This window comes from Condylostylus longicornis, unplaced genomic scaffold (genome assembly GCF_029603195.1).
Source record: "Condylostylus longicornis isolate FDR11 unplaced genomic scaffold, ASM2960319v2 ptg000004l, whole genome shotgun sequence".
Classification (NCBI taxonomy): domain Eukaryota; kingdom Metazoa; phylum Arthropoda; class Insecta; order Diptera; family Dolichopodidae; genus Condylostylus; species Condylostylus longicornis.
The window spans coordinates 11,256,998-11,283,962 of record NW_026577973.1 but is presented as its reverse complement, the minus strand read 5'-3'; the positions used below and the strand labels follow the sequence as shown (position 1 = coordinate 11,283,962).

Sequence of the window (26,965 nt, the reverse complement as noted above, 5' to 3'; positions counted from 1 at the left end):
TATCAAAAATGAGTTGAAAAATTGCCGTTAAAAATTGAAATTGGTAAAATCAAAAATAAATTTTTAAAAAAGGTTTACCAGGAATAGCCATTTTTTTATGTTTTATTTAAAATGTTTGAGATATAATATGAATCTGATGTGCAGATTTTGATCAAATTTTATCGTAGATTCCGTCTGATGCGTAATTGCGGACGATTTGCGTTAACTTAGAACAGAGGAACGGAAAAAAATCGTCGAAATTTGCGGCGGTAATTTCGCTTGATTCTGGGCAGTACCATTTAAATATGTGTATTCTAAACGAATTCTGACATTTCACCGCGGAAAATTGCTCTTATTCTGTTTTTAACTTAAAGGTCAAAGCAATGTAATAAAATTGTTGATGTGTATTACCAATCTTTTGTAATATGCAAACATATTTTACGTTTTACACATTTTGTATGTGTTTAAAATATAAGTAAATGTAGCGTAGCACTCAAAGCAATAACCTTATAATCACAAAAATTTAATTTTTATATATTATTTAAGTGCCTACATTATATTTTATGAATGAAATAGTAAATAAAACTCAAAAAAAAAAAGTACTAAAATTGGTTCTCTTTTTACATTTTGGCTGGTCCCGTTGGTTTTAAAATACTATTTCTGAGTTTGATAGCTGTTATTTCTTGTCCATAAATACATTCTAAGCATAGTATATGTATTATAAATATAATAACTTTTTTACGTACAGCATTGTACGTGACAGCGTTCCCATATTTCCAGATTTATTTGATTTTTCAAATTTCAAAAATCACCAGATTTCTTATCCAGAATGTCACGTTTTTAGCATCACCAGACATTAAAAACTTTAAATGTAAGAGTATTCACATTTTTAAATTTCATGTTTTGGGGATTATTGTTACTCAAAACCGAAAATGGAAACACACAATTAACAGACACATTAAATGCAATATTATTATGTAAAGGTTTAAAAATAAATGCAAGTACCTATTGTTTATAATTAATAAAATTATGTTAAATAAATTACATTAAAAAATTTATAAAAATAAAAAGTTAACTGACAAATTCATTCCGAACATTATATTAGGCATTTTTGAGAATAAATTGATTTGATTTTTGTTTAAATTTAGTTCTTAATAAGAGAGCTTTTTGAAAAATATAAACGATACTTTTTTAAAAATAAAATGTAAATTATTTTATTAAATTTTGTTGTTTTGTTCTGATTTAGCCTAAATGACAATTAAAATGTAGTAAAATTAAAATGTTAGTTTGTTTTTTTATCTCCTTAAAATTTAATCATAAATGCGAGTATTTTTTTTATGCTGACAAAAATACAGATTTTTTATAATGTCAAGGTATATTTATACCTATAGCTATATTTATTATATTTTTTTCTATACAAGAAAATATATATGTATGTGGGTGCTAGCGTTACCATATTGGTTTCACATAAAATTTGGAAAAATCTGAAAAATCGGATACTACATAATGTCATTTGGTATCTTAGCGCCTACATAATGTCATGATTGTCATTTTAATATCCATATTATTTTTATTATGTGTATAGAACGTAGGTATTAGGTTAGGGCGTTCGTGTATTAGCCATCTAACTAATGTTTTGATAAATTTTATATTGGAAACTTAAAAATAAAGTTATAATTAACATACTACTAATTTTTATTTTATACTAATTTATTAAATTATTGATTTTTGTATAGCAAAATTTGGCGACTTTGCTATATTTCTACAATAAATAATCGAAGTTAATTTGAGTAGTTGTATTTTGTAAATACATTCTAAGTTAAATGTTAAAGGGTTAAACTTGTTAATTTTATAAAGACTAGATCAAGAAGTTTTAAACAGTTTTCATGACAATGGCCACGCCTCCGTTGCAATTTGTTTTATTAGCAGAATGTTCGACTAGTAAAGCAAGAGCAGGTGTTATGAGCTTGCGTCATGGACCAGTTAATACACCGGTTTTTATGCCTGTCGGTACACAAGGTACTCTAAAAGGTATGTTGTCAGACCAGTTATTAGCACTTAATTGTCAAATTATTTTGGGTAACACTTATCACTTGGGTATGAGACCTGGAACAGATGTTTTAAAATCTTGTGGAGGCTTGCATAATTTTATGAACTGGCCTAGGTAGGGCATAGAGCTAAGTCATGTTTACACAAATTATATACATAATACATAATTTTCAGATCAATTCTTACAGACTCTGGAGGCTTTCAAATGGTGTCTCTACTAAAATTAGCTGAAATTAATGAAGAAGGTGTAAAATTCAAATCTCCTTATGACGATACTGAATGTATGTTAACTCCAGAGCATTCCATTGAAATACAAAATACAATTGGAGCGGATATTATAATGCAATTAGATGATGTTGTAAAAACTACAATATCAGGGCCAAGAGTGGTAGAAGCAACAGATAGAACTATTCGATGGTTAGATAGATGTTTAAAAGCTCATAAACGCGACCAGGACCAAAGCATATTCCCTATAATACAAGGCGGCTTAGATTTAAAGCTACGCGAGAAATGCGCCAAAGAAATGATTAACAAAAATGTAAGAGCTTTTGCTGTAGGGGGACTCAGTGGAGGAGAGAGTAAAAACGATTTTTGGAAAACTGTTCACATTTGCACGAATATTTTGCCTAAAGATAAACCAAGATATCTTATGGGTGTAGGTTTTGCTGCAGATTTAGTGGTATGCGTTGCATTAGGGATCGATATGTTCGATTGCGTTTTTCCAACAAGAACTGCAAGATTTGGCTGTGCTTTGATTTATTCAGGACAGTTAAATCTAAAGCATAAAAAATATGCCCTGGATCATAAACCGATCGATGCAGATTGCAAATGTAGTACCTGTAAAACATATACAAGATCATATCTACATCATATTGTTACAGTTGAACCAGTAGCATGCAGGTAAAATATTTAGAAAATTTGTTAGGTTTACCAATTATCATAGCTTACATAAATTTTAGTCTTTTATCAATACACAATATTGCTTTTCAATTAAAACTAATGGATGACATGCGAGAAGCCATTAAACAAGATAAATTCCCAGATTTTGTAAAAAAATTTATGTACTTGCATTTTGAAGGACGGGAGATTCCCGGTTGGATTCATGATGCTCTAGCGGCTGTCAACATAGTCCTAAAAAGGTAGAACTATGGTTATTTATTATTAAAAATTAAAAATGAATAAAATTTTTCTATTCTATTTTGAATGGAAATTTTTAAAACACCAAAATGAAGTATTGTTACTTTACTTTATTGTTACTTTATCATATAAAAATAAGAAACGAATACATAAAAAAAGGTCTGTCCTAAAATTTAAATATCTTCGGCCTTGCTAACGAAGTGATCAATAACCTCATCAATAGTTAAATTGTTTAACAAATCTTTTATAGTATCGCTTTCAACAACTACATTGAAAAATATTTTTACATATTCTCTCATTCGCGTAATATAATCTATTGAGTTGTCAATGACGTTAATTTTATGTCCACAATTTAATATTACTTTTTGCAAAACCTGGAATTAATAAAACCATTAAAATTACAATAAAAATTTTTTCTTATGTACATACTATTTCAACAGGAGCCTCAGGCCAACCAAACTTGCTAAGTGTCTTCTCGTCCACTAAGAAATTTAACAATTTCGTAATATTGTCTTTAAACTTTTCATCTGCCTCTGATAATTTCGGTTCGGTCAGTTTCAATAAAAATGAATCTTTGTCAATTTCTAATAAAATTTCATCTACTTCTTCTAAATTGATTGATTCTTCTTCTTCATATTTGGTTGGTGATCTATCATTATTAGATACGGTTGTTTCACTTTTTGCAGGAGAAGAATGCATAACTTGCATTGTATTTTGTTCGCGTGAATGTATAGATGGTCCATTAGACTTCACTAAGTTGCTGGAAGTTTCTTCCTCTTGCATTTCGGCATCATGGTTTTCAGGAAGTTCTTCAATTATAAATTCTTCAATAATTTCTCCAGTTTTTTTTGTAACCTTTTCTTTTTTGGATCGCTTTGGAGGTGGTGATGTAACCTTTTTGGATTGTGTACTTCCATTTAACAAGCGTGGTGATGCAGCTTCTTTTTTAATATTTTTAGGGCCTTTTAAATAAAATTAACTCTTTGATTATAGTCTCATATATTTAAATTTAACGTAAATCAAAATTTGTTTGCAAAAAATAACAATGACCTAATACGAAAAGTTAATTTTCATAGAGTTGTACATTTGACGGTACTAAAATTTGATAATTGATAATTTACATACTTTTGAAAGTTAACTAAAACTAATTTGTTAAGGTTGAGTGTGTGTATGAACCATTAAAATAAAACAAAAACAAATTAGAAAATTTACTTAGTAAATTTTTACCTCAAGATATCACTATTATGCACTCAGGTTCATGGACTTGCATTTAATTAAAAATTTTACTTATATAATTAACATATTTTATTACAAAATATTAAAAAAATAAATGAACTACAATTACCTGGATGTTTTTTAAGGCTATGACGCTTTAATCCAGTTTGAGTTGGAAAACTTTCAAAACAAATGTTGCATTGGTTCATATCTATTACTGGAATCAATTCTTCTTCACTTCCATCATCTTCATTGTCAGAATGGGTAAGTTTATGGAAATTGAAAACTTTTTCATCGTCAAATGTTTCCTTACATTTACTACACGAAAATTGTTCCTCTGAAAACAAAAGGTTTGAAATACATATGTACATATACAAATATATTAAATTTTATTTTCTAAGTAGTAAATACCTTTATGACATCTAGTGAAATGAGTTCTTAACCCAGCTTTACTTTTGAATGAATAAGTGCATATTGTACAATTGAATTGCTGAGCTGCTAAAGAATGTTCGTTGATTAAATGTTTTGATAATCTAAAATTATATGAACTAAAATATCTTCAAAAAAAAAATCTGTGTTTGTGTTACTTAGATTTTCTGTTAAAACTTTGATTACACAAAGCACATTCGAATCCTTTTGATTTGGATGTGTCGTGGTTCTTCATATGATTTCTTAGTTGAGTTGCTTGAATAAAACTTTTTTTACATATTTCACATGAATGAGGCTTTTCTCCAGTATGAGTTTTCATGTGTCTATTTAAGACTTCTTTGGCAGCAAATGCTCGTTCGCACTTTATGAAATTCCCAATATAAAATTACAATTATAAATATCTTAAAAATCTTAATATCTTCTTACATATTAATATCTTAATATGCAGAATTAAAATATTTTCTAGTTAAAACAAAACTTTTTTTACCAAAGCGCATTGATAAGGTTTTTCTCCTGTGTGGTATCGTCTATGTTTTCTTAAAGCTGCGTTTGAAGGAAAGAATCTGAAACAAGTCATATGAAAAATTAATTTAAAACTAAAAAAGATAAATTTAAGGCATTTGGGCAAAGTTTACTTACTTTTCACATAAATCACACGCAAAAGGACGTTCTCCAGTATGGGTTCTTATATGAATACTGCAAATATGACATAAATAAAAATTAAAATTTTATTAATATATTAAAAATACTTTAAAGTTGAAGTTCCACAAAAACTTTTTTCACAATAAGGGCATGGATAGTCTCTATTGTTTTTTTCTTCACCCAGATGTGCTCTAAGATGATTTCTTAAGTTATCTACTCTATGAAAAACTTTGCTACATACGTTACAAACAAATTCTTCAGCAGTTTTTGTATCACAACCTGAGTACTTAATATGTCTTTTTAAATGATAAAGACGAGTAAATTCGTTTCCTATTTGTGTTTTGTAATACATACATTGAATATTGAGAGTTGCAATACAATACAATAAAATAAAAAGAAAATAAATCGTTTTAAAACTTACCACACTTCTTACAAGCGAAAGGTTTTCCGCGATTTTTGTGATGCTCTTCATGTAATTTTAAAATTTTTTCCGAAGGACATTTTGCATTACACGTTCCGCACGGATGTTTGTCTGAATTCGAATGAATCAAAAAAACATGCCTTTCATAGCTTTTAGCATTTCGAAAAGATTTTGGACATTCGGGACATCTAATATGTCCACTCTATAAAAATAGAACATGTAAATACATACTCATTCTTCAGGTATTTTAAATAACACTACTGAGTAAGGTTAATATACTTACATGGCATGTTTCAAAGCTGTCCCCACAACAATAACACAAATTATCAAATTGCATTTTAGCACTTTCTTCTTCTATTTCTTTTAAATTTTCCCACATTTGTCGAATTGATTCACTACAGAATGTTAAATGCTTTTTCAAGATCTGTTTTATAAAGGTCAAAAAAGAAATAAGTTTATATGAAGATTACAATTCTATGTTTCAAATTAATAACTTATTTTTTTTACATTGAAAACCACTTCTGGCGACATATCCATTTTGTTTTTTTTATTTTATTGAATTCGTGGTGAAGGATAAATAAACCAAAAGCAAAAAAATCAATATTACTACAGTGGCTCTCTTATTTAAAATGGTCAATAATGTTCAAACGTGAACATCAACAACTGATTGACAAAAAAAAAAAACAAAAAAAAAAGGTTCAAAGTACTTTTTAACAGGATACAAATGAATCAGGACCAAACTTTTGTCGTCTCTTTCCGTCCAATGCACAGGGGCATTTAAATACTTCGAAAGACAAAATGTTACATATTAAGAAATTAAGATATTTCTCTAGTACTTATATACATATAGAAAATTTAATCAAACAGCAAAAGTACATATATAACAAATTAGCCACAATAATTTGGAATTAGAATTTTTAATAAAACAATTTTGGAAACTTACATTTACATCAGTAAATTGTTTATCACACTTCGCACAAACATGAATAAAAACTTCCCCTTCCAACTCTTCATCAGCTATTTCATACGTTTCAACAGCATCATCGTCTTTTTCATCTCTCTCATCGTTATCTTCATCTTCTGCTTCTTCTTCATAGTCTTCATCATCTTCAGAATCTAGCTCCTTTTTGGTTTTTATAGTATATGTACCTTTTGTTTCATTATACTCTATTTCATCTATTACTTCAAAATCGACATTTTCTTTGTCTTGCGCAACTTCATTGCCTTCCGACTTAACAAGTTCCCTTTTTCTTGTTCTTGTTGAAGACATAACTGAGAAAATATATTTTAATAGTTTCGCCTATTTGTATGCATTAGAAAATGTTGTTTAGAAAAAGTAGATTCAAGATCCTGCTTATTGCAAATTAAAAAAGATGGTTCTAAAACAAAACAAAAAAGTAAGATTAATAAAGCATTCTAAGATGTATTTTCGACTTGGACAAAAAAAAAATCAGATTAGATGGTTTAATGTTACATATAATTATGTACTTCTATTCCATATTTGCAAAATATCAATTGCATTGCGCAGCTATACATAGTTTATTGAAATTCTCAATTTGACGTTTAATTTTTTAAATAATGTATCCGAGAAATGCAACAAATGCAAGAAATATTTAGAAACCAAGCAAAGTAAATCATTATAAAACCCACTTCTGTTTTAAAAATAATGAGGGTAAAAGTATTGCTTTAAAAGCGCCAGCTTGGGATATGCTATTTTCTACACAAAAATAAATCTGAATATATGCAATTATTTACCTTTACTTACTTATTTACCTATTCTGTTTTAAAATTTTAAAAACTAATAACACCTTCATAAAAATATTTTAGCAAATTTCAACAAAACTTATTTTATTATAAAAAAAAAATCCTATAATTGTTTATTGGAAGCCATTTATATTGAAAATTTTCTATGGTAAATTTATACGTACCAGAAGCCTAACGCCTGTTGGACGCTTTCACCAGTTTTTTTTAATTTTATTTTGCTTAATATTGGAAAACGTATTAAAAAAATATAATATTCTAATTATAAAATATGGAATTTTAGTTGAAATAATTATAAATTATCAATAATTCCTGAAAAATACTCTTGCGCCGAATAAGTCAGCTAAACCACGTAAAATGTAAGCAAAAAATATATTCAGTCGGATTTTAAGAATCAAGAAAAAGAGTTGCCGTCTTCAAATAAATGTCAAAATTTTATGGGAATTATTTTTAAAGGGACATTTTTTGAAAGTTAGAAAAAAATTCGCAAAGGTACGGACTAAAGAAAGATGAACGAAAAGATCGCAGCCGCAACTCGTTTGTGATTCTAAAATTGATATGATCGTATAGTACAATCAAAATATAAATAATTTTGATTAATGTCGTATTTAATTAAATTAAAATTCGTATTGAAGACTTAAATTGCAATTTAAATTTTGCAATTTCGTTAAAAAATAAAAAATTGAGTGAAAAGGATAAAAACAAGAAAAATCGCCGCAGTAGAAATTTATATAGTATCGTAATGTAGTTGAATATGTATTTGAAAAATTAGGGTACAGCCAGAAAAAGCAAAAGTATCAAACAAGCAACAATATCAGACTGTGTAAATAATGGCTTTTTGTATGCACACGGTCGAGAAACTTCGAATAAATACATACAATATGGAGATCAATTGAAATTAAAACAATAAATTAATTTCTACAAAACAATAAACAAAATGTATCTGGTTAAAATTTTATGTATGTATGTTTATTCACTGCCGAAAACTGTCGTTATACATATTTATAATAACCCTATTGTGAGGGGTTTGTATACACTATGCAACTTTCATAATGCATTTAATACGCTTTGAAAAAGATTTTATGGTTGATCGATTTTATAACCCATGCAAATATGTACGTACATTAGTGTACACTTCTTCAAATTTAATATAAATTCAGCGTATTAAATGCGTTATGAAAGTGTATACAAACCTATATTTCTAGCCAAAAGCCTAAGTATATGCAAGAATATACAAATAAGTATATCTTTTTTATTTTATTCAGCAGTTATAACCATTATTTTATGTAGCTATGGAAATATAGATTTTATAGATTGGCACAAACAATCGCAAGAAATCTAAAAAGTTTTCTAGTTTCCAAATTCATTGAAAATTCATCTAGAAAAATTAAATGATTTAACTAAAATTTGATTGCATACTATAATTATACAATATAGAAATTATATTTACAGAAATTATGTTTAGAGGTTTCCTTTGATTTACATTTAAATTCAAATTATATTAACATGGCAGAAGAACAAGCTATTGAGCCTGCTGTTATCAAGAAAACACAAGAAATATTAGGAAAATATGTGAAAAAACCCCCTCTAACCGAAAAACTTCTCAAGAAGCCACCATTTCGTTTTTTGCAAGATATTGTGATTTCCGTAAGTATAGAATTTTTTAAATTTCGCATTTAATTTGCACTAAGCACCACTTCTTTGAGAGAGAAAATCAAAAAATAATGCTTACGTGTACATATGAACGTAATTTCCTTATTCATATACATGGCGTTTTAGGTAATTAAAGAAACAGGATGTTTGCAAGGTCTTTACAGTAAAACAGAGCTTTCTTCAGAAGGAATCACAGATCGGAATGCTAAAATTGCATTCCTTCAAAAACTAATAGATGTTTTAAGTAATGAACATTTACATAAATATTTTCTTTTTGTTATTTAATTAACGTGTCTATACAAATATATGTATTTTAGAAATGGTTTCAAACGAGAACATTACTGCTAGACCGTCAAAAATAGTTGCAGGTCATGAAGCATCAAAAACCAACGAAATGTTACAAATATTGGGAATTTGTTTAGATAAAAAATTTGATTTTAAGCCTGCAATTGAAAAAGTAAATGCAGTTAAAAAAAAAGACGAATCAAAAAAAACTCCTGATTCTAAGGAAATCAGAGAAAAAAAGGTAAATGAACCAAAACCTACCAGTAAAATCAAACAAATTTCTAAAAACGGAGCAGATAATAAAGCTCAAAGCACTTCGAAAAACAACAATAAAGAAAAACCGAAATCAACTCCGCTTAAAAAGGAGAAGGATAAATTCAAAGAAAAAGAAAAAACGAAGCAAGCAAAAGATAGCAAAATTTCTACATCAAAAGGATCATTTGATATATCAGAAGCAAAACAACTTCAGCATATTCAAGAACTAGAAACTATAGACAATTTAAAAGAGTCACAATCAACTACTAGCAAAAACGACAATGAGTCATTCGAAAAAAGTTCATCAAATAAAGTGCCTGACCAAAAAAAAGAAATGAATTTGTCTCCTGCAAAACAGGAAATTAATACAAAACTAATTTCAAACGAAACTGTAGAAACAACACCAAAAACGAAAAGAATTATTAGTGCAAACAAGCAAAATCTGGAAACTGAAGGAATATCGAACGAAAACTCGCTCGATAATAGTCATGCTGATAAAGCAGATAAGCAAACTGATAAAACGAATTTAGATTTAGCTATAAATGACAAAGCTGAAAAATCTCCAAAAAACCTTAAATCTAAAGAAAATAGAAAATCATCTGGTACACAACAAGCACAAAATTCAAGTAAAACTGATTTTATATCAACTTTCAATGAATCCACTTTACCTAAGGAAAAGGACCTATCTGTTGAAATACAAGAAAAAAATCATCAAAAAATAAATGAAAACAGTGAAAAAATGAATATTCAGAAAATTAAAAACAATAACTCTCAAAACGAAGTGACGACTGTAACAAGGCAATCAACTTTTACAAGAGAAGAATCTAAAGATTCAAATGGAAGACCAAGAACATCTCTCAGACCTCCAAGTGTCAGACCACCATCAGCTAGACCTGGTGCTCCTAAAAGGAGAGACAAAAATATAGAAATAGTTTTGCAACCAAATGACCAAATAAAATTAGCAGGTATTCAGTTAAAAGTAGAGTCTTTCAACGACGAATTAGATGATGACGGAGAAAATTTAGTTATAATAGAAAATGAAAACGCTAGTTCCACACAAGAAGACAGTAAAAAAATGATGGCAGTAGATGAAGAAGTGAAATTAGATGAAAACTTACAACAGGGACATCTAGTGCAACAAATTTTAGAAACCCAAAAAGAATTGATACAAAATTACGATTTAAAAGAAGCGAAAGATGAGGTGATTATACTAAAAATAATATACATATACTAAAAATAATATTCGAAACCAAACACTGCAAAAGCTAAAAACTTAATCAATAATGCTTAATAAGCAATTTTTATTTGGTTATACTAGATAAAACTTTTACTGTACAATCTTTTTTATTCTGTTATTAAATAACGATTATTTATAACATAATTTTTATTTTTCAACTATTCATATTAATTATCAAGACAATTTTATTTTAAAATGATAAAAATAAAACTCATAATTTTTTTTTTATCTAATAAAACAAAAAATAAATATTGTCTTCTAAGCATTATTAATTGATTACTAATTTTTTTTAAATAAAGCTTATTGTGTCAGTTGAAAACTGGTATGCCAAAGTACAAAAAAGTAAATGTCGTTATTGAATTTTTCAATTTAATAGGAGCTAGATGTAACTACAATTCAAAAAAGACAAAGTTCCGCAAAGCAAATGAATTCTTTAAGAGATATTATTCAAAATCTAACTAGATCAATTAATCCACTTGGTAAATTAATGGATTTTATTCCTGAAGATATGGATGCTATGCAACTGGAGATGAATATGTGGCGTGATTTATACTCGCAAACCTCTGCTGAATTGAAAAAAGAAAAAAGGTAACAGCAATATTATAAATTTAAGCATGATGATAATAACATTATGTATTTAATATTTTTGTTTTAAATCATATTTCAGTTTAACAGAATCAGCTATTGAACCAATGAAAAGTCAGTTAGAACAAATTAATGGATCTATAAAGGAATACAATGAAATGATAGATGAATGTAGAGCTAGAATATTGCAAAATTCTGAAAAAATTTATAATTTGTTGACGGAATATTAGTTTGGAATATTTTTTTTTTATAAAAAATTTACTTTATTTTTTGATGCTTTCGCCATAATAAATAAAGTCACTTAACTGCTCGACCACAATGATAACGAATGATATGAAAGATGAAAAATACGAGCACTGATTTTTTATTCTAATTTTAAAATAAAGAACATATGTAAGTACATATACATATGTATGTATGAAGCAAAATTAAAAGCATTAGTACATTTTACATATTTTCAAATTTATTGCACCAAATTAAAGTGTTATAACTTGAAGAAAAGAAGTTTCAGTTAAAGCTATGATGTCATATGTTTTAAAGTTAATTTAATGTAATATTTCTAATGTAAGGAGTCTGATGTCTTAATAAATGAATTGTTAACTATTTAATCTTAAATTTTCTTTGTATGTCAAAAATTTATAGTTTAAGGTATTGAGAAGCTGATTGAGTTTACAACACATGTATATGTATATATTTCCAGACACATAAAATTTGTTAAACAAAGGATAATTTATAAGTACTAAGTTCATGTATTCTTTCAAATATGTATACTTTTAATGGTTATCCTTTTTTAGAATTGACAAAAGAATAAAAAGAGGGTTTGATAAATAAACTTCCTCTTATTAATAATAATAACCTTCTTCTTCTTATAAATGTAATTGCGACTACAGTGAGGTTTCATTGTGCTTTCCTTAATTCTTAATTACGAATCTAAGCAGCCCTTGTCTGCTATTGTTTAGTGCTAATTGTAATTAATAATTGGTAAAAAATTTTATAAAAAACACAATAGCTACATAGACTTTGCTTTCAAATTAAAAACATTACTCGTCATTAAATAATTAGAATTTTGGTTTTAAAAATATTTTTAAAATGAATATGTAAAAACTTTTTTAGTAAAGATATTTTTGCTTAAACATTTTTTTTTTAATTTTAATATAAAAACTATAATCAAATACATAAAATCAATTGCATACTATTTCATATTTATAATAGTAAAATTAATTCGTAAAAAAAATTAAATTCATTTGTTGTGAAGCAAAACATTATACATGATGTCAAATGTTGAAATCGAAGAAAATAAAGAAGAATCAGAATTGCAAAATGCCGATATTAGTGCTGAATTTAACAAATTAGAATCACATAAACCTCCTTCAAAAACATGCTCACGTAATTCTCCAGTCGTGGAATTTGATGATAAAAATCAAAATCGTTTAAAAATTGAATATGAAGATTTGATAAACGAAATTGATAATCAAAATAAGGTTTTCAATACACTTAAAATGAATATTGTTGACAAAGCATTAAAACCATGCAAAACAGCTTACGAAAAGAAGGAACTAAGAAATTTACGTTGCATATTAGAACATGAAAATATTAAACTATTATGTCTTCTTCGAAAAGCAATATTAGTACAAGGGGAAGATCCAACCAGAGCTTGGGAGCATATATCATTAGCAACAACTTTTGCCGAGGACAGTATGCCGCTACAATTGACAACTCTGGCTAGGAAAAAAACAACATGTTCGTCAGAAGAAAATTTGAATAGCAAATGTTTTCTTTCCAACAGTCGAAACAAACAGATTTTGTTAAAAAAATTATTCACAGACCTTAAATGTAATAGAGAAATATTCGACGATAAAGCAAACTTAAAAAAGATAGCCAAAATGCTAAAAAATTGTACAAATGATTCTTCCGAAAGAAAAAAACGAAGCAGTAAATTTATTAAAAAACAAAATAAAGAGTTGTATCAATCTGCAAAACATGATTCACATACGGAAGATGAAGATCGTTGCCATTTTGAAAATGAAGCATTACAATCTGATGATGCAATTCACCATTTACAAAATAAAATTGATTTACTTCAAAATGAATTGCAGTTCCTATGCGAAGAAAGAATTATTGCTCTGAAAAATTCTACAGTTAGAAAAGTCGAGGTCAATGAAAATAAAAAACTGCAATCATTAGAGCACAATATTGCTATAGTTGAAAACTGCTTAAGCAAATTGAAACTTGAAATGTGTAATTTGAAAGAGGATCGTAACCAATGCCATGATGCAATTTCAAAAGGTATATTATTGGTTTTATGTATTTACTTTAAATTAAAACTATTGGTAAATGTTTGATTCCAATTCTCAATTTTTCTTGACCTGCACGTTGCTTTGTAAGTATATATGTATGTAATTATGTACAATATTGTAAGTAAGTAAGCAAATATATACATACATCGTGAATATACATACAAAAATCTCTATTAAATACAATGCTTTTTAATAATTAGTTCAATTGAACAATATGTGAGCACTATACTTCCCTAACAATGGTTTTGTTAATTCTAGTAATTATAACTACCCCAATAATTAATTTTGACCAACGTTTTCAAAAGGCTCCCTATACATATTTATTTTTTGATTCTAAAATATTAAAAAAATAATAAATCCATGCAACATCAATTTAAACGTAAATTATATTTTAAAAGGAAAAGACTCAAGTTTTGAAAAAGGTGAAGCCGAAGTAAATTTTCTACAGGAAAAACTTTGCAATTTACAGGCTGAAGCTCAAGAATACAAATATTTAATAAAAGAACAATCGGAACAATTATTGGAGTACCAAAGTAAATATCTAGCTGCACAGCAAAAAGTTCAAGAACAAAAGTGTATGTTAAGTAAACTAGAGATGAATAATAAGAACATTGAAGATCAAATCAATTTGGAAATTCGTCGTATTAAAGAGAAATTTCAAGAAAAATTAAAAGAATATATACATCTCCCAAAATTATTAGAAAATGAACAATTAAAGTTGGCAGCAATTTGTAAAGAAAAAGAAAGTTTGGAATCTAAACTAAGATTAGTATGCAAAGAATTGAAAAATATAAAAGCTTCAACGGTTCATCAAAATGAATTATCAGTTGATAACAAATGTATTATAGAACTAAAAAAACAAATTGAAACTTTTCGTCAAACAATTGACATGCTGCAAGTTCAAAAGAAAATTTTAGTTGAAAAACTTGATAAAACTAAACAAGATCTAGATTTATTAAGAGGAGAATCAACAAAAATCGTTTGCAAAACAAAAGAAAGAGCCGAACAAATTCGTTCTGCTTTACAACAACGTTTGGACTGTGTAGAAAAAGAGTTAGCGCAATGTCGAGCCAACGCTTGTGTATCGATTTCAGATCGTGAAGAAATTATAAAACAATTACAATTGCAATTAGATGCAATAGCATGTAATTTTGAAACTGCTCAAAATCAAATTAGAACATTTAAAAATCAAATAACACATATAACTAATGATTCCATGGAACACGATTAATTCCAAAGGAATTTTTATTTTTAATACTCAAAATTCATATTTTTGGGAGGAAATTAAACAAAATTTTGACTTATCATTAAATCATTACTATGTTAACAATACCATATTCAATTCAAAATTTGTATACATACATATTTCAATTTTTGTAAATTTGTATAGTATAATTAATGTTAAAAAATTCTAATACAGCATGAAAAATTTTCGCCAACTGCTTTGAATTTTTTTTAAATACACGCATGATATAATTTTTATTTTTTAAATTATAATTTAAACCCTAATCCATGTTTTTTATTAAAAAAGGAATAATTTTTTTACAGATTTAGTCCAAAGTAATATTACAAATATCACTTTATAAATATTTAAAATTAACAATAATTTTTTAACTTATTTTATTAATGAAAAACTGACTCTACAAACTGACTAGACTGACTAAACAAGATTGAATAGCGGTAGGAGGAAATCAAAGAAACTTGTATTCACTTTTTAAGCAGACAAATTTTATTTCTATGATAATGCTATGCAAATATCCAAAACCTATAGCAAAAACTTAGGGAATTCTTTAGGTTTTTAATATAAAAACGATCCTGAAGCAGCTTTTGAATATAAAATTTTCTAAATGAGCCGAAAAACTTAAATTGTACAATAATAAATAAGTAATCAATAAAATATGGATTGTATCAATATTTATTTTTAATTTTATTTACATATTATTTTGCCTTTAACAATTATACACCATACTTACGTATATTTGAATGAGATATTAATTTAAATACAGAACTTCATATATATTATACAATTCACATACATATGGTACTTAAAATTTATTTCATATTCATATTAAAAAATAATTCTTGTTGAATTAATTTGAGTCATTCGAAAGCCAGTCTTCCTAAATTATAGACTTTTAATTGTTTTATATGAAATTTTTGACGAAATATTAAAAAAGCTAATTAGTTATGGCAATTAAATTATATTTAGTAGTTATTATATTTATACTTTTAAATGTAAAAATAGTTTTTAGTTCTAAATTTGAAGGAGAAACCATAAGTGATATAAACTATCCAAAAGTTCTTATAGTTACATTAGTTCGTAATAAGGGACACACTTTACCTTATTTCTTAAGCTATCTAGAAAATCTTGACTATCCAAAAAAAAATATATCGTTGTGGTAAGTTTCGTTAGAAAATATAGAACAAAATTACAGTTTAAATTTTTTTTGGCATTTTTTTTTTAATCAAATAATTTTTTCAGGATTCGTTCTGATCATAATGAAGACAATACTCTAACAGTTTTAAAAAAATGGCTCAACAGAACTAAAAACTTATATTATGATGTTGATTATTACTTTAAAGAAGAACCCAAATTTTATAAAAATGAAACAGTTCTTTGGCCAAAAGAAAGATTTGAGCATTTAATTAATTTAAAAGAAGAAGCATTAAGCCATAGTCGTCAAAAAAATTGGGCGGATTTTATTTTTGTAATTCTATTTTCCATAAATATTAAATTTAATTTTAGTTTAAATTTTTTTCTCATAAAATTATACCTTAATTAAAAATTTCTGATATCATTTAACCACTTCTTGAGCCTTCAGCGAGTTACGGTCTCACTTTATTTTTAGAAATCAGTAAACTAGACATTAAATTTCAATTAGTTAAAAATTTTTCAAAATGTTATTATTTTAATTAACGCTTACTATTAAAAATTTCTTATCTATTAGAAGGATAAAAATTATTTTAATGCAATCAAACCTTAATTGTAACTAAGTGTAAAAAAATCTAAAAGAACTGAACGTTTAGAATGTATTCTTTTCTTAGTATACAATATTATACAATATTTTGATATAAATTTAACTTAATAAGATTTTTTTTTTAAATTTTAGTACCTAGATGCTGATGTTTTCTTGACGAACCCGTTAACGTTAAAACAATTGGTTCACTTCAATTTACCAGTTGTATCACCAATGTTAAAATCTGAATCGCAATACTCAAATTTTTGGTGTGAAATGGAAGAGAATTACTATTTCAAAGAATCATTTAAATACTCAGTAATTTATAAAGGATATGAAATTGATAATTTTAAAGTCTCAGTTGTACTGAGTGCGATATTAATCAATTTACGCGATCCAACCACTGAATGGTTAACATTTTCTTTAGAAAAACTGCATGAAAACCAAATCAAACACGATCATTATACAGTTAAGTATGATGGACCATTTGATGATGTCATAATTTTCGCAATGTCGTCTAAATATTTTGGTATTGAACAATATATTAGCAATATTTTTGAATATGGTTACATTGTGCAACCATTGCCAGAATATCAAAACCTTAATTACGATATGTTATTGCTTGAGAATATTAAAATACAGATGATATATGAATTAGAAGAAAGTTTAACATTAAATGATGAATTAAAAGAATTTGTTCAATATCCTGAACCGTAAGTATTAAAATTAATTTGATAATTAAATTCTAATTGAAAAATTTTATCTTCTTTATCAGAAACAAGCTTTCTTTTGATCATATATATATGATCAACTTAAATCGTCGTCCAGAAAGAAAACATAAAATGGAGTTGCAATTCAGAGAAATGGGATTAATCGTTGAAAGATTTGAAGCTACTGATGGAAGGTTAGTATTTTTTGTATAATCCCTAGATAAAATTATAAAAATAAATAAAAAATATTTTTTCGTACATATTCAAGAGAAATAAAATTTGATGATCTTGAGTCAATGGGAGTAAAAATTTTACCAAATTATGAAGATCCAATATTACGTCGAAAAATAAAAATTGGCGAAATCGGCTGTTTCTTGAGTCATTATAAAATATGGGAAAAAATTATTGAGTTAGGACAAAAAGAGGTGTTAATCTTTGAAGATGATGTACGATTTTTTCCTTTTTTTCGAACAAAAGCGTTTCATTTAATTGAAGAGGCTAGAAAAACAGCAAATTGGGATATATTGTTAAGTTTTTATATACAATAAGTTTTTTTATGTTATTTTTTGTATTTTACTTTTATTTCTTTTAATAGATATTTGGGACGTAAACCTCTCAATCTTGAAAATGAAAAGTGGGCAAACAGTGACAAAACTCTAATTTATCCAGGATGGACTTATTGGAATTTGGGCTATGCTGTAACTTTAGAATGCGCGAAAAAATTGGTGGCTGCTAAACCTTTAGAAAAAATGCTCCCAGTAGATGAATTTATACCAATAATGTTTGATCAACATCCAAATAATACATGGAAAACATACTTCGAAGATCGCAATTTAGTAGCGTTAAGTGTATATCCCACTATTTTAGAGCCAGGATATTTTTTTAGTGAGGAAAAATATGTATCAGATACGGAAGACTCTATTATTATAGAAGAAGATGATTATCATCACAACTGGAAAATATATAGTGATGAATTATAAAAAAATATTTTTGTACAAGATCAGTTCATATTCTGTTATTTTCTGTTATATAGGGTTTTCTATCAAAGAAAATTATGAACACAGTAATAATTAAAATTTTAAGCGCTTTCTGGTGCTTTCTCTTCTCGAGATCATAAAATTTTCCAAGAGGAAAATAAAATATAAATATATCTTGTTCACAAAATTTGAAATGAAAATGTATTCAATTTTTTTAGCGTATTTTTCAAGTTGAAAATGAAGCATCTGTAACGAGTTCTTATATTCATACAAGTGAAACGGATTATCACTTCATTAGTTAATGTTTTAGTGAAACAAAAACCACACAAAAAAGATTTCAATCGTGTTATACTCCAAATGTAGAGTATACCACTGAGAAATGTAGATATCATGTTCTGATAGAAAAACCTATATTTATTCTTAATCTCATATCGGTCGTATAATGTGTACAATAATAGTTAATAAAAGATGTATATATGCACATGCATATACATATGTATGTATATATAACAAAATTTGTAAATAATTAATCAAACAAATATAAATGATTCAATTAAAATTCTTAACATACTTTCTTCTTAAATAAAATTCTTACATTCGTCTACTTTTTCAACAGTCTATTAAGCCTTTATTGGTAAAAAATATTACAGCAGATAGTTTAGTTATTAGTAGTTTTCAATTATTTACCAAAACTTACATTTAGTAACCAATATTTTTATTTAAGAAACAAAGTACAATGTAAACAATTTAAAAGAAAGAACTTAAAATAATTGTGTTCAATTTGTATCAATCAAGGTTTATATGAAGGGAATTAAAATTTCTAATACTACTATTATAAGGGAACTTCTGATCAACACTTGTTGTGTCGTTAGTATATTCATATATGTATGTATATTTATATACATACATATATTCTAAGAATACAATCCGGCACCACAGAGTTCAACTCATTGGGATACAATATAACAAAGGAAAAATGGTAGCCTGAAATATTGAAATATATTTTTTGCAAAATAAATTATCTAAGTGGCAAATGATGTGCATTATTAACTCTCAACTCAATATTAAATATAAAAGAAAATATGTACATGCATTTAGGTACATCTATATAAAAACTAGATGTAGATAATCTATGTTCTCTAAAATTTCTTTGTTTTATGAGAAATATTTAAGACTTGGATTCATTAAAATGGATTGGTTAGTTGTTATTGATTATAAATAAATTTTTGGAAGTAACCTATAGGTATATTAGAAAATAGTCAACAATAAAATTATAATTTTAACAGATATTGTCTTTCACGTTTTTATTTACATTTATTGACGATGGTCTTTAAATAATTTTTTATCTGTATTAAACATTTACCTCTTTTTGGTATTATTTATACATATTTGTAAATACTAATCTATTTTTCGAAAAAAACACATTGTACATGCGTATGTACATTGAAATCAAGAAAGTTATCTCAAGAATTTTCTGATTCTTTATACCTAAAATTAAAAATAATATTAAATTAAAATTCGTTATAATATCATAGCATTATTGTTACGATGGACCGAAGTATTGAGTCATTGAGTAATCTACCATTCGTACTTACTTGCATTTTAAACAGGTGAAAAAAACAGTTTGACCTTCATCAGCCGATCGTAGTTGCAATGTAGCATATGACATTTTATCATTTCCACACTTTGTACATTTTCTATCTACTACGGGTCCATCAGATTCATTTTCTTCTGATTTAATTTTCTTTAATTTTTCACTGTCGAAATTTTTGAAATGAATAGTATATTCTATATTTACATCTCCAAAAACTAAAAAAAAAAATAATTTAAAAAATTTTAAAGCCAATTAGACTCTTACCTTCAGGATCAAAAGCGTTTTGGCAACTATAGCAAGATATTTGTCCAGATTTTTTTAAGTGTGGAAATATAGATCCGCAAGTCGGACAAAAGCCGGGTGAGCTTGAAAATACTGCCATTACTTTTGACAACTCAGTTTTGATTATTTATTCAAATATAAAACTTGAAGCTATTTGAAATATATATAACATAAATATTTAATACACAAACATACATATATTTTAAATATTCTTGTATTTTCGAGGTTGTTTTATTTTATTAAATGCTGTTTGACATTATATTTGACGTTTTTGAAATTGAATTTCTATTACAATAAATTTAAAACATAAACATTGTCAATTTTTTTACAAAGAGTTGTCGTTCAATTATTTTGGTGTTTAACCCTAGAAATCCTAACTTCTTTGACATCCTCTATTAACTTTTGCCGTCTTGTGATTTTTTTCTATAACAACCTCAAATATTAACTTGACTGACTCTTTATGTGCATCCATTTTTTAATATAGCATAGCACACGAAAAAAAATTATATAAAAAATACATTAAGCGTACACACACTTAAAGTACAAATCGAAAATAATTACGTGTTATTTGTACGTATGTATAACAATAAAATTAAAAAATGATTTAGATTTTTCTTTACTTAAATTTAATTGAGTTAAGATTTAAATTTAAGATTTGATTTGAGTCTGATTAAAGTCACATTCACATATGTTAAAGCTATTTGACATTGAACTTTTTTTGACTGCAAATGACAGAAATTGCTCTCTCATCAGATTTACTCTCAGGCTCTTTAAAGTACTGTTTAAGTTACATTATCTTACTCTTAAGGTAAGATCCTTACATTATTTGATACAACTTGAACTTTAATTTTAAAGTTCGAATTTAATCTAAGTCTGGGAAAAATCGTATGTATGGCGACAGCGAATTTTTAGCGAAATTTTTGAATGATCAGGCGTGGCTATAATTTTTATTGTGGTTATGATTTTCATTGCAAATTTTTAAATTTTGGTGTAAAATCTAATATAATTTCAGTCTAATAAGAAAAGGGCATCGAGATTTATTGCATATTTAATCTTAGATTTTGTCGTATATGTAAACAGTGCCTTAAAAGTTCATTGATTCGTCTGAAATAAGCTGAAGCTGAGTGAACTTTTTTTATTACACTCAATTGAATTTTTTTTGTCAAGAATAAAAAATGAAAATTACTAATAAAAAACTAAATCGGTTTTTTCTTAATTAGAAAATTAAAAATCACTCTAAATGAATCACGACATACAATTAGGAAGTAGACAGGCATGCAATTTTTAATTTTGCAATGATCACTTATTGACACTCTATAGGTTCATATTAATACATTCAAGCGCGCACACATATAAGTGTATGATCTCATACAATTAAGCAATGAAACATTTTGTAGTTTTTAAAAATTGATCGCAATTCTTGATTTACGCGTTCGATTTGAATTGCCGCAATAATTTTGTTGCTCAGATGTTCGTGCAGCAATTTGCCTGCCCAAGACCTAAAAACATCAAATGTGCATGACTGCCTAAGACCTAAAAACATCAAATTTGCATCAGCATCAAAGTCGTAAAAGCGCGAAAGAAGCATATTTTTGCAGCAATGCAGTGTAATAAGCGCACTGACATACATATTTTGAGGTTTTTGATATTTCCGCAAATTTGAATGCAAAGTATTAAGTTTTCGAGTTTGATTAAGCAACGAAAAACTTGATTCAAATTAAGACTAGCGGCGCCAACTGAAACTACAATTGGCAAAAGAAATGTAAACACAGAAACCTTTACTAGCCAATATAAAATACCAGTTATTTTTAGGATATGTTTCTCAACTAAAAGCAATTTATTTATTTTTTAATCTGACGAAGTATAAAATTCAGAAAAATATAAAATTCCAGCTAAAATTGTATGCTCCATTGTTTCAATATAAATTTTAAATTAAAAAAGCAGTATTAATATGCTATTGCCTCGTTTAAAAAAGTATGGCTAAGCAGTTATTGCTTTGAACTTTAAAAAGGAATAAAATAAAAAAAACAGTATATGTATGTATATATGTTTGTAACTAGTTATGAAGTTGACAATCTATTTTGAGTATTTTACTATTTTCTGTGAACAAACAGTATGTGTTGTCATTTATTAGATTTCGTTTTGATAATAAGGTATCTACAAGATTTTTTTGTTTAATCACCTGATTGAAACATTACATATACGCTTATGTATTTGATAAGGAATTTGTTTTGATACACCGTAGACTATGGATTGTGTTAATGGATCACTCAATCAAGATGATATCAAAGAATTTAAATCATTAGGTAAGAAAACAATATTTTAAAGATGCGCTTATTACATATACATATGCTTGTCTCACTTAGATTCTGAAGTACAAGAGCTAATCAATGCAGCTATAAAAGCAAGAACATTTTCTTATAGCCCTTACAGGTATTACAAAAATAAATGTATATATGCACATTACGTATTATTTAAAAGTACCTGGATTGTCATGTTTATAGCTACTTACATGTAATGTATAGCTTTGCTAATTAAAATGTTTTTTTTTTAGTAATTTTGCGGTTGGGGCTGCTATACGCACAGAAAATGGTCAAATTTACACAGGCTGCAATGTAGAGAATGCTGGTAATTATGACTGAAAAGTAAATTTTTATATATTAAAAAAGTTTAGCTTTTAGTTCAAGTATTTGCGCTGAAAGAACGGCAGCTTGTAAAGCTATTAGCGAAGGTCACAAGGTTTTTACTGCCCTTGCAGTCGTAGGTCAACAAGAGAAGAGTTTTACGACCCCATGTGGTGTATGTCGGCAATTTTTGTTTGAATTCGTCGATAATGATTTTCCAGTTTATGTAGCTAAACCGTCCCCATACAGAGTTCTGTGTACAACAATAAGCAGTCTTTTACCAAGAGGATTTAAAACGTATATCAATTGACTCAAAAATATTTGACGTACATATTTTATATGTAGATCTATGTAAACTTTGTTATGTAACCAAATTATTTTGTGTAAAGAATTCTAGTTGTTGATAAAATAAAATAGCTTATTAGTATTTCTTTCTATGTTAAATTTGACTTTAGAAGTTTTTGATTGTACATATGTATGTAGGAATAGGTGTATATGTACAAACATACTTACATAAGCGAAACCGTATACTTAACTTTTACTTATTTACGTAATTTTATAATAAACAAATTACATAATATGTAGTTACTTCCTATGTTAAAATTTCATAGCATTTTAAATGGAAATATTCAACTTCAAATTACTTATAGATTCGAAAACTTTTCGAAATACATGTGCATAGGTAATAATAATGTACCTACCATTAGCAAAATTTCAAATTTATTAAAAAAATACGGCCAACCCATTTTTGCACTCCATATATCTAACATATTTTTCTTTAAAATATACATACATATACATGTACACATTTACAAATAAGAAGCAAAATTTATTAGCAAAAAGAGCTTTAGTATTTATGTGAGCTGGGGCTTTCTTCCATACTGCACATAAAATCTAAAGCAAGAAATAGTTTGAAGACGAATGATTATTTACGAGTGGCTTATCTAGATTATATACCATCATGATGAATAAAAAACAAGAATGCAGTTATTAATATTTGGTAAATTTTTTATAATTTACATTCTTTTTAAGATTTCGCTTTTATTTATCTCAATAAACAGGTACTGTACGTATATGTACATATTCTGAATTTTATTAAATGTAAAAAACTAATCTAGTTTTCAGAAAGGGTGCGAGAGTACATTTTCAAATTGGTGTGATACATTAAAAAGGTTAAGAAGCACTGGTAAGCTTATTAACCTTTTCGATATATGTACATATTCATGTACATATGTACATAAAAAGGAAATTGAGGTGAAAGTTAAGAACAAAACTAAATTGAAAATTCTTAGTTTAAATCAAAATATTTATGCAACAACGAGTATAAAAACTGAAAATCTTTGAAATTTAGACTAGAAACACTGTTCATGTAGCATGTTCTATAAATCTATCTACAGAAGAAGCAATCATGAAACTTAAAGTTCTAAAGTATTTCTAACGTTTTTTTTCAATTCTGTGGATTCTACATTTATGTATGTAAATATGTACATATTACAAATTTTCATGAACGCAATACTGCAAAAACAAAACTTGTCGAATATGCAATATATTTTCAACTATTCTATAAAATCAAATCTGATTTTATATTCACATTGAAATTGATTTTATATTCACATTTATTTTCGCAATTATATTATGAATTTTCCGTTATATTATGAATGCGTTTAAAACTATAAGTAGAACAATTAAATTCAATTAAAACGATTTTAAATAATTGTTTATTGACTACTTTACTTTATATTTAAAGTAAATATTCGTAAATTCTTCTAAAAATATAAAAGTAACTACATTGCACAAACCTATCCGAATGAAATATGGAAAAAAACCAGAAAAAACTTTTGCCATTCCTTGAGTTCGACAAATTTTAACTAACACATCAATAGTTCCTTTGTATTCAAGCTCTCCTTTTTTATTAGTTTTCATTTCTTGCAGTTTACTTTTTGCAAAATCTATGGGGGACGTTAAAATTGAAGAAAAAAACCCCATTGTAAAACCGCAGTACAATTGCAATGATCTATTGTCCCGAAATTTGTAATTTTGAGTTAAATATTCTTTTAATTTATAATAAGGACCCAACTGTACCATATTAAGTAAAATCCCTTTATACATTGTTGGAACAAGACCTCGGAAGAGTGTCGTGAAACCTTCCTCTTTTAAAATTCTTCTAAAAGCATCAATAAAACTTTTATAATTTCTTCTCTGATCTTTAGGAAATCTGCTATCACTCATCATTCGCACTAGAACAATTTCAGTCGGTGCGGATATAAAAGTTCCTATTCCACCGGCAATAGATCCATTCACCAATCGTACTGTAAATGATGAATTTTTTTGAAATTCTTTTTTGTACAGGTTTTCCAAAAAACTATATGTACCAAATCGTCCACTACAGTACAGTATTTGTCGCAATAAAGCTGCTTCAACTCCGACGTACAGTCCCGTTAAACCATCATGTTTCAAAATTTTTCGGAGACAGTCCGTTGAACTTTTATATAACGCATCTTCTCCTTGAACTTGCATTCTTGTTTTAACCACCTCAATTGGATTGATGACAATAGCTGAACATATACCGCTCAAAGATCCTAAAATGCTGCTTAGAACTGGAGACATATTTTGTTTTTCATCTGCTTTCTTAATTCAAGATTAAATATTTAAAATAAACTTTAATCATTTTTTTTTTAAATATTTACCTGCATGCTGTTTAATTTGAGTACATATACTTATTAATTTGAAAATTTCATAAATGTTTCGTATTTTATAAAAAGGTCACTAAGTTTTTTGTATTAATTTAAGGGAAATTGTTAACAAATTTTAAGCCTAATAAAACCTCCCCGCTTAATGTTTAAACTTTTTCCAATTATATGTAGTCATCCCAGTAATTATTTTTGCATAGGAAAAATTTAATATATTGTATTGCAGTAATTAGATGATATTTTGTAAAAATAAAAAATTTTTAACAAATTTCAAATATGAGTAATTAATTGTACACAAATGAATAGAAAACAACCTAACCATTGGTGAAGTCAGTGGTTATAGCACCGGTACTTTAACCGAAGCGTCTCGGCTTCAAATCCTGGTCAGGGCTCTATAAAAATTACATTCAATATTATATATAATTTAATACACAAATACTAATAAATATTATATTATACAAGTAATTTTCAAATATTCAAAATATTCGATATTAAAAACTAAGAAAAATAAAAAGTAAATATCAATAAACTTTTATATTTAATATAAATAAAACTACAATAGGCTAGTCACTTACCTAGTTAACTCTATGACGCTATGAAAATAGGGCATGAAAAAAAATAGAAAACAAGAATTACAAAAAAAAAAAAAAACAAAATACATACATATTGCATATGTATAGTTTATTTATAAAAATCAAATTTTGTACAAGTAAAAACAAAATCGTGCATGTGTTTACTCAATTCGAAAAAATATACTACAGAACAATACTAGCCCTATACATAGAGTCCCCAAACCCATAATTTTAATGTTATAGAAAATATTATTCAAAAAAAAGAAACTACTCTAAGACTCAAGCAAATGAACATTGCCTCTATGTACATACTCGTACATATAGATTATAATATTGATGATATTATATGTATTGTATTCGTTATGATGTTGTATTCTGTATGATATTACGATGAATTCATTTTTTTAACACTTTTCTACAAAAAATTGAAATGAACGAAGGTGCTTATTAGTTTTACTCTATTCGTCCGTCCATGGACTGGTTTACAAAACTTCGATACTTTTAAATAATGCCATATGTATCTACCAGACGATCAAGCTGAAATTATTTTCCGAAATTTTGAATCTCAAAAAATTACAAAAACAATTCTTAATACTTTATGTTTTCGAAGTATG

General features: G+C 26.9%; 7 protein-coding genes across 9 annotated transcripts; 5 read left to right on the top strand and 2 right to left on the bottom strand.

Annotated features, from left to right (window-relative positions):
• Positions 1–1,569: 1,569 nt before the first annotated feature.
• Positions 1,570–3,255, top strand: LOC129609749 (queuine tRNA-ribosyltransferase catalytic subunit). Its single transcript, XM_055521867.1, has 3 exons — positions 1,570–2,143; positions 2,203–2,928; positions 2,988–3,255. Exons 1-3 carry the CDS (start codon positions 1,866–1,868, stop codon positions 3,169–3,171), a joined length of 1,188 nt encoding a protein of 395 aa, XP_055377842.1. The 5' UTR covers positions 1,570–1,865; the 3' UTR covers positions 3,172–3,255.
• An 11-nt stretch (positions 3,256–3,266) lies between these two features.
• On the bottom strand, positions 3,267–7,984 carry LOC129609718 (protein suppressor of hairy wing). Of its 2 annotated transcripts, XM_055521830.1 has the most exons (12): positions 7,801–7,984; positions 6,816–7,251; positions 6,156–6,296; positions 5,873–6,074; positions 5,559–5,781; positions 5,449–5,505; positions 5,297–5,372; positions 4,968–5,170; positions 4,792–4,913; positions 4,511–4,717; positions 3,595–4,127; positions 3,267–3,539 (listed from the first exon to the last, which is right to left on the bottom strand). In XM_055521830.1, exons 2-12 carry the CDS (start codon positions 7,140–7,142, stop codon positions 3,339–3,341), a joined length of 2,292 nt encoding a protein of 763 aa, XP_055377805.1. In that variant the 5' UTR covers positions 7,143–7,251; positions 7,801–7,984; the 3' UTR covers positions 3,267–3,338. The 2 variants fall into 2 exon arrangements, with proteins under 2 accessions (XP_055377805.1, XP_055377811.1); XM_055521836.1 differs by lacking the exons at positions 6,816–7,251; positions 7,801–7,984 and adding an exon at positions 6,380–6,581.
• Positions 7,985–9,021: 1,037 nt separating this feature from the next.
• LOC129611873 (TRAF3-interacting protein 1) lies at positions 9,022–12,105 on the top strand. Its single transcript, XM_055525288.1, has 5 exons — positions 9,022–9,280; positions 9,413–9,530; positions 9,604–11,027; positions 11,440–11,651; positions 11,731–12,105. The coding sequence occupies exons 1-5, from the start codon at positions 9,140–9,142 to the stop codon at positions 11,876–11,878; spliced, it is 2,043 nt and encodes a 680-aa protein (XP_055381263.1). The 5' UTR covers positions 9,022–9,139; the 3' UTR covers positions 11,879–12,105.
• Positions 12,106–12,919: 814 nt separating this feature from the next.
• On the top strand, positions 12,920–15,176 carry LOC129613245 (uncharacterized). The gene is made up of 2 exons (XM_055527233.1): positions 12,920–13,934; positions 14,344–15,176. The coding sequence occupies exons 1-2, from the start codon at positions 12,920–12,922 to the stop codon at positions 15,174–15,176; spliced, it is 1,848 nt and encodes a 615-aa protein (XP_055383208.1).
• An 89-nt stretch (positions 15,177–15,265) lies between these two features.
• Positions 15,266–18,592, top strand: LOC129613235 (glycosyltransferase 25 family member-like). The gene is made up of 7 exons (XM_055527222.1): positions 15,266–15,297; positions 16,198–16,344; positions 16,428–16,653; positions 17,056–17,615; positions 17,678–17,806; positions 17,881–18,138; positions 18,208–18,592. Exons 1-7 carry the CDS (start codon positions 15,266–15,268, stop codon positions 18,590–18,592), a joined length of 1,737 nt encoding a protein of 578 aa, XP_055383197.1.
• Positions 18,593–19,878: 1,286 nt separating this feature from the next.
• Positions 19,879–20,717, bottom strand: LOC129612125 (DNA-directed RNA polymerase I subunit RPA12). The gene is made up of 3 exons (XM_055525649.1): positions 20,448–20,717; positions 20,185–20,398; positions 19,879–20,077 (listed from the first exon to the last, which is right to left on the bottom strand). Exons 1-3 carry the CDS (start codon positions 20,563–20,565, stop codon positions 20,053–20,055), a joined length of 357 nt encoding a protein of 118 aa, XP_055381624.1. The 5' UTR covers positions 20,566–20,717; the 3' UTR covers positions 19,879–20,052.
• Positions 20,718–22,335: 1,618 nt separating this feature from the next.
• On the top strand, positions 22,336–23,533 carry LOC129611218 (cytidine deaminase-like). 2 transcript variants are annotated; one of them, XM_055524235.1, is made up of 5 exons: positions 22,336–22,618; positions 22,688–22,771; positions 22,832–22,898; positions 23,020–23,093; positions 23,140–23,533. In XM_055524235.1, the coding sequence occupies exons 2-5, from the start codon at positions 22,714–22,716 to the stop codon at positions 23,397–23,399; spliced, it is 459 nt and encodes a 152-aa protein (XP_055380210.1). In that variant the 5' UTR covers positions 22,336–22,618; positions 22,688–22,713; the 3' UTR covers positions 23,400–23,533. The 2 variants fall into 2 exon arrangements, with proteins under 2 accessions (XP_055380210.1, XP_055380200.1); XM_055524225.1 differs by having other exon boundaries at positions 22,341–22,771.
• The last annotated feature ends 3,432 nt before the right edge of the window (positions 23,534–26,965 follow it).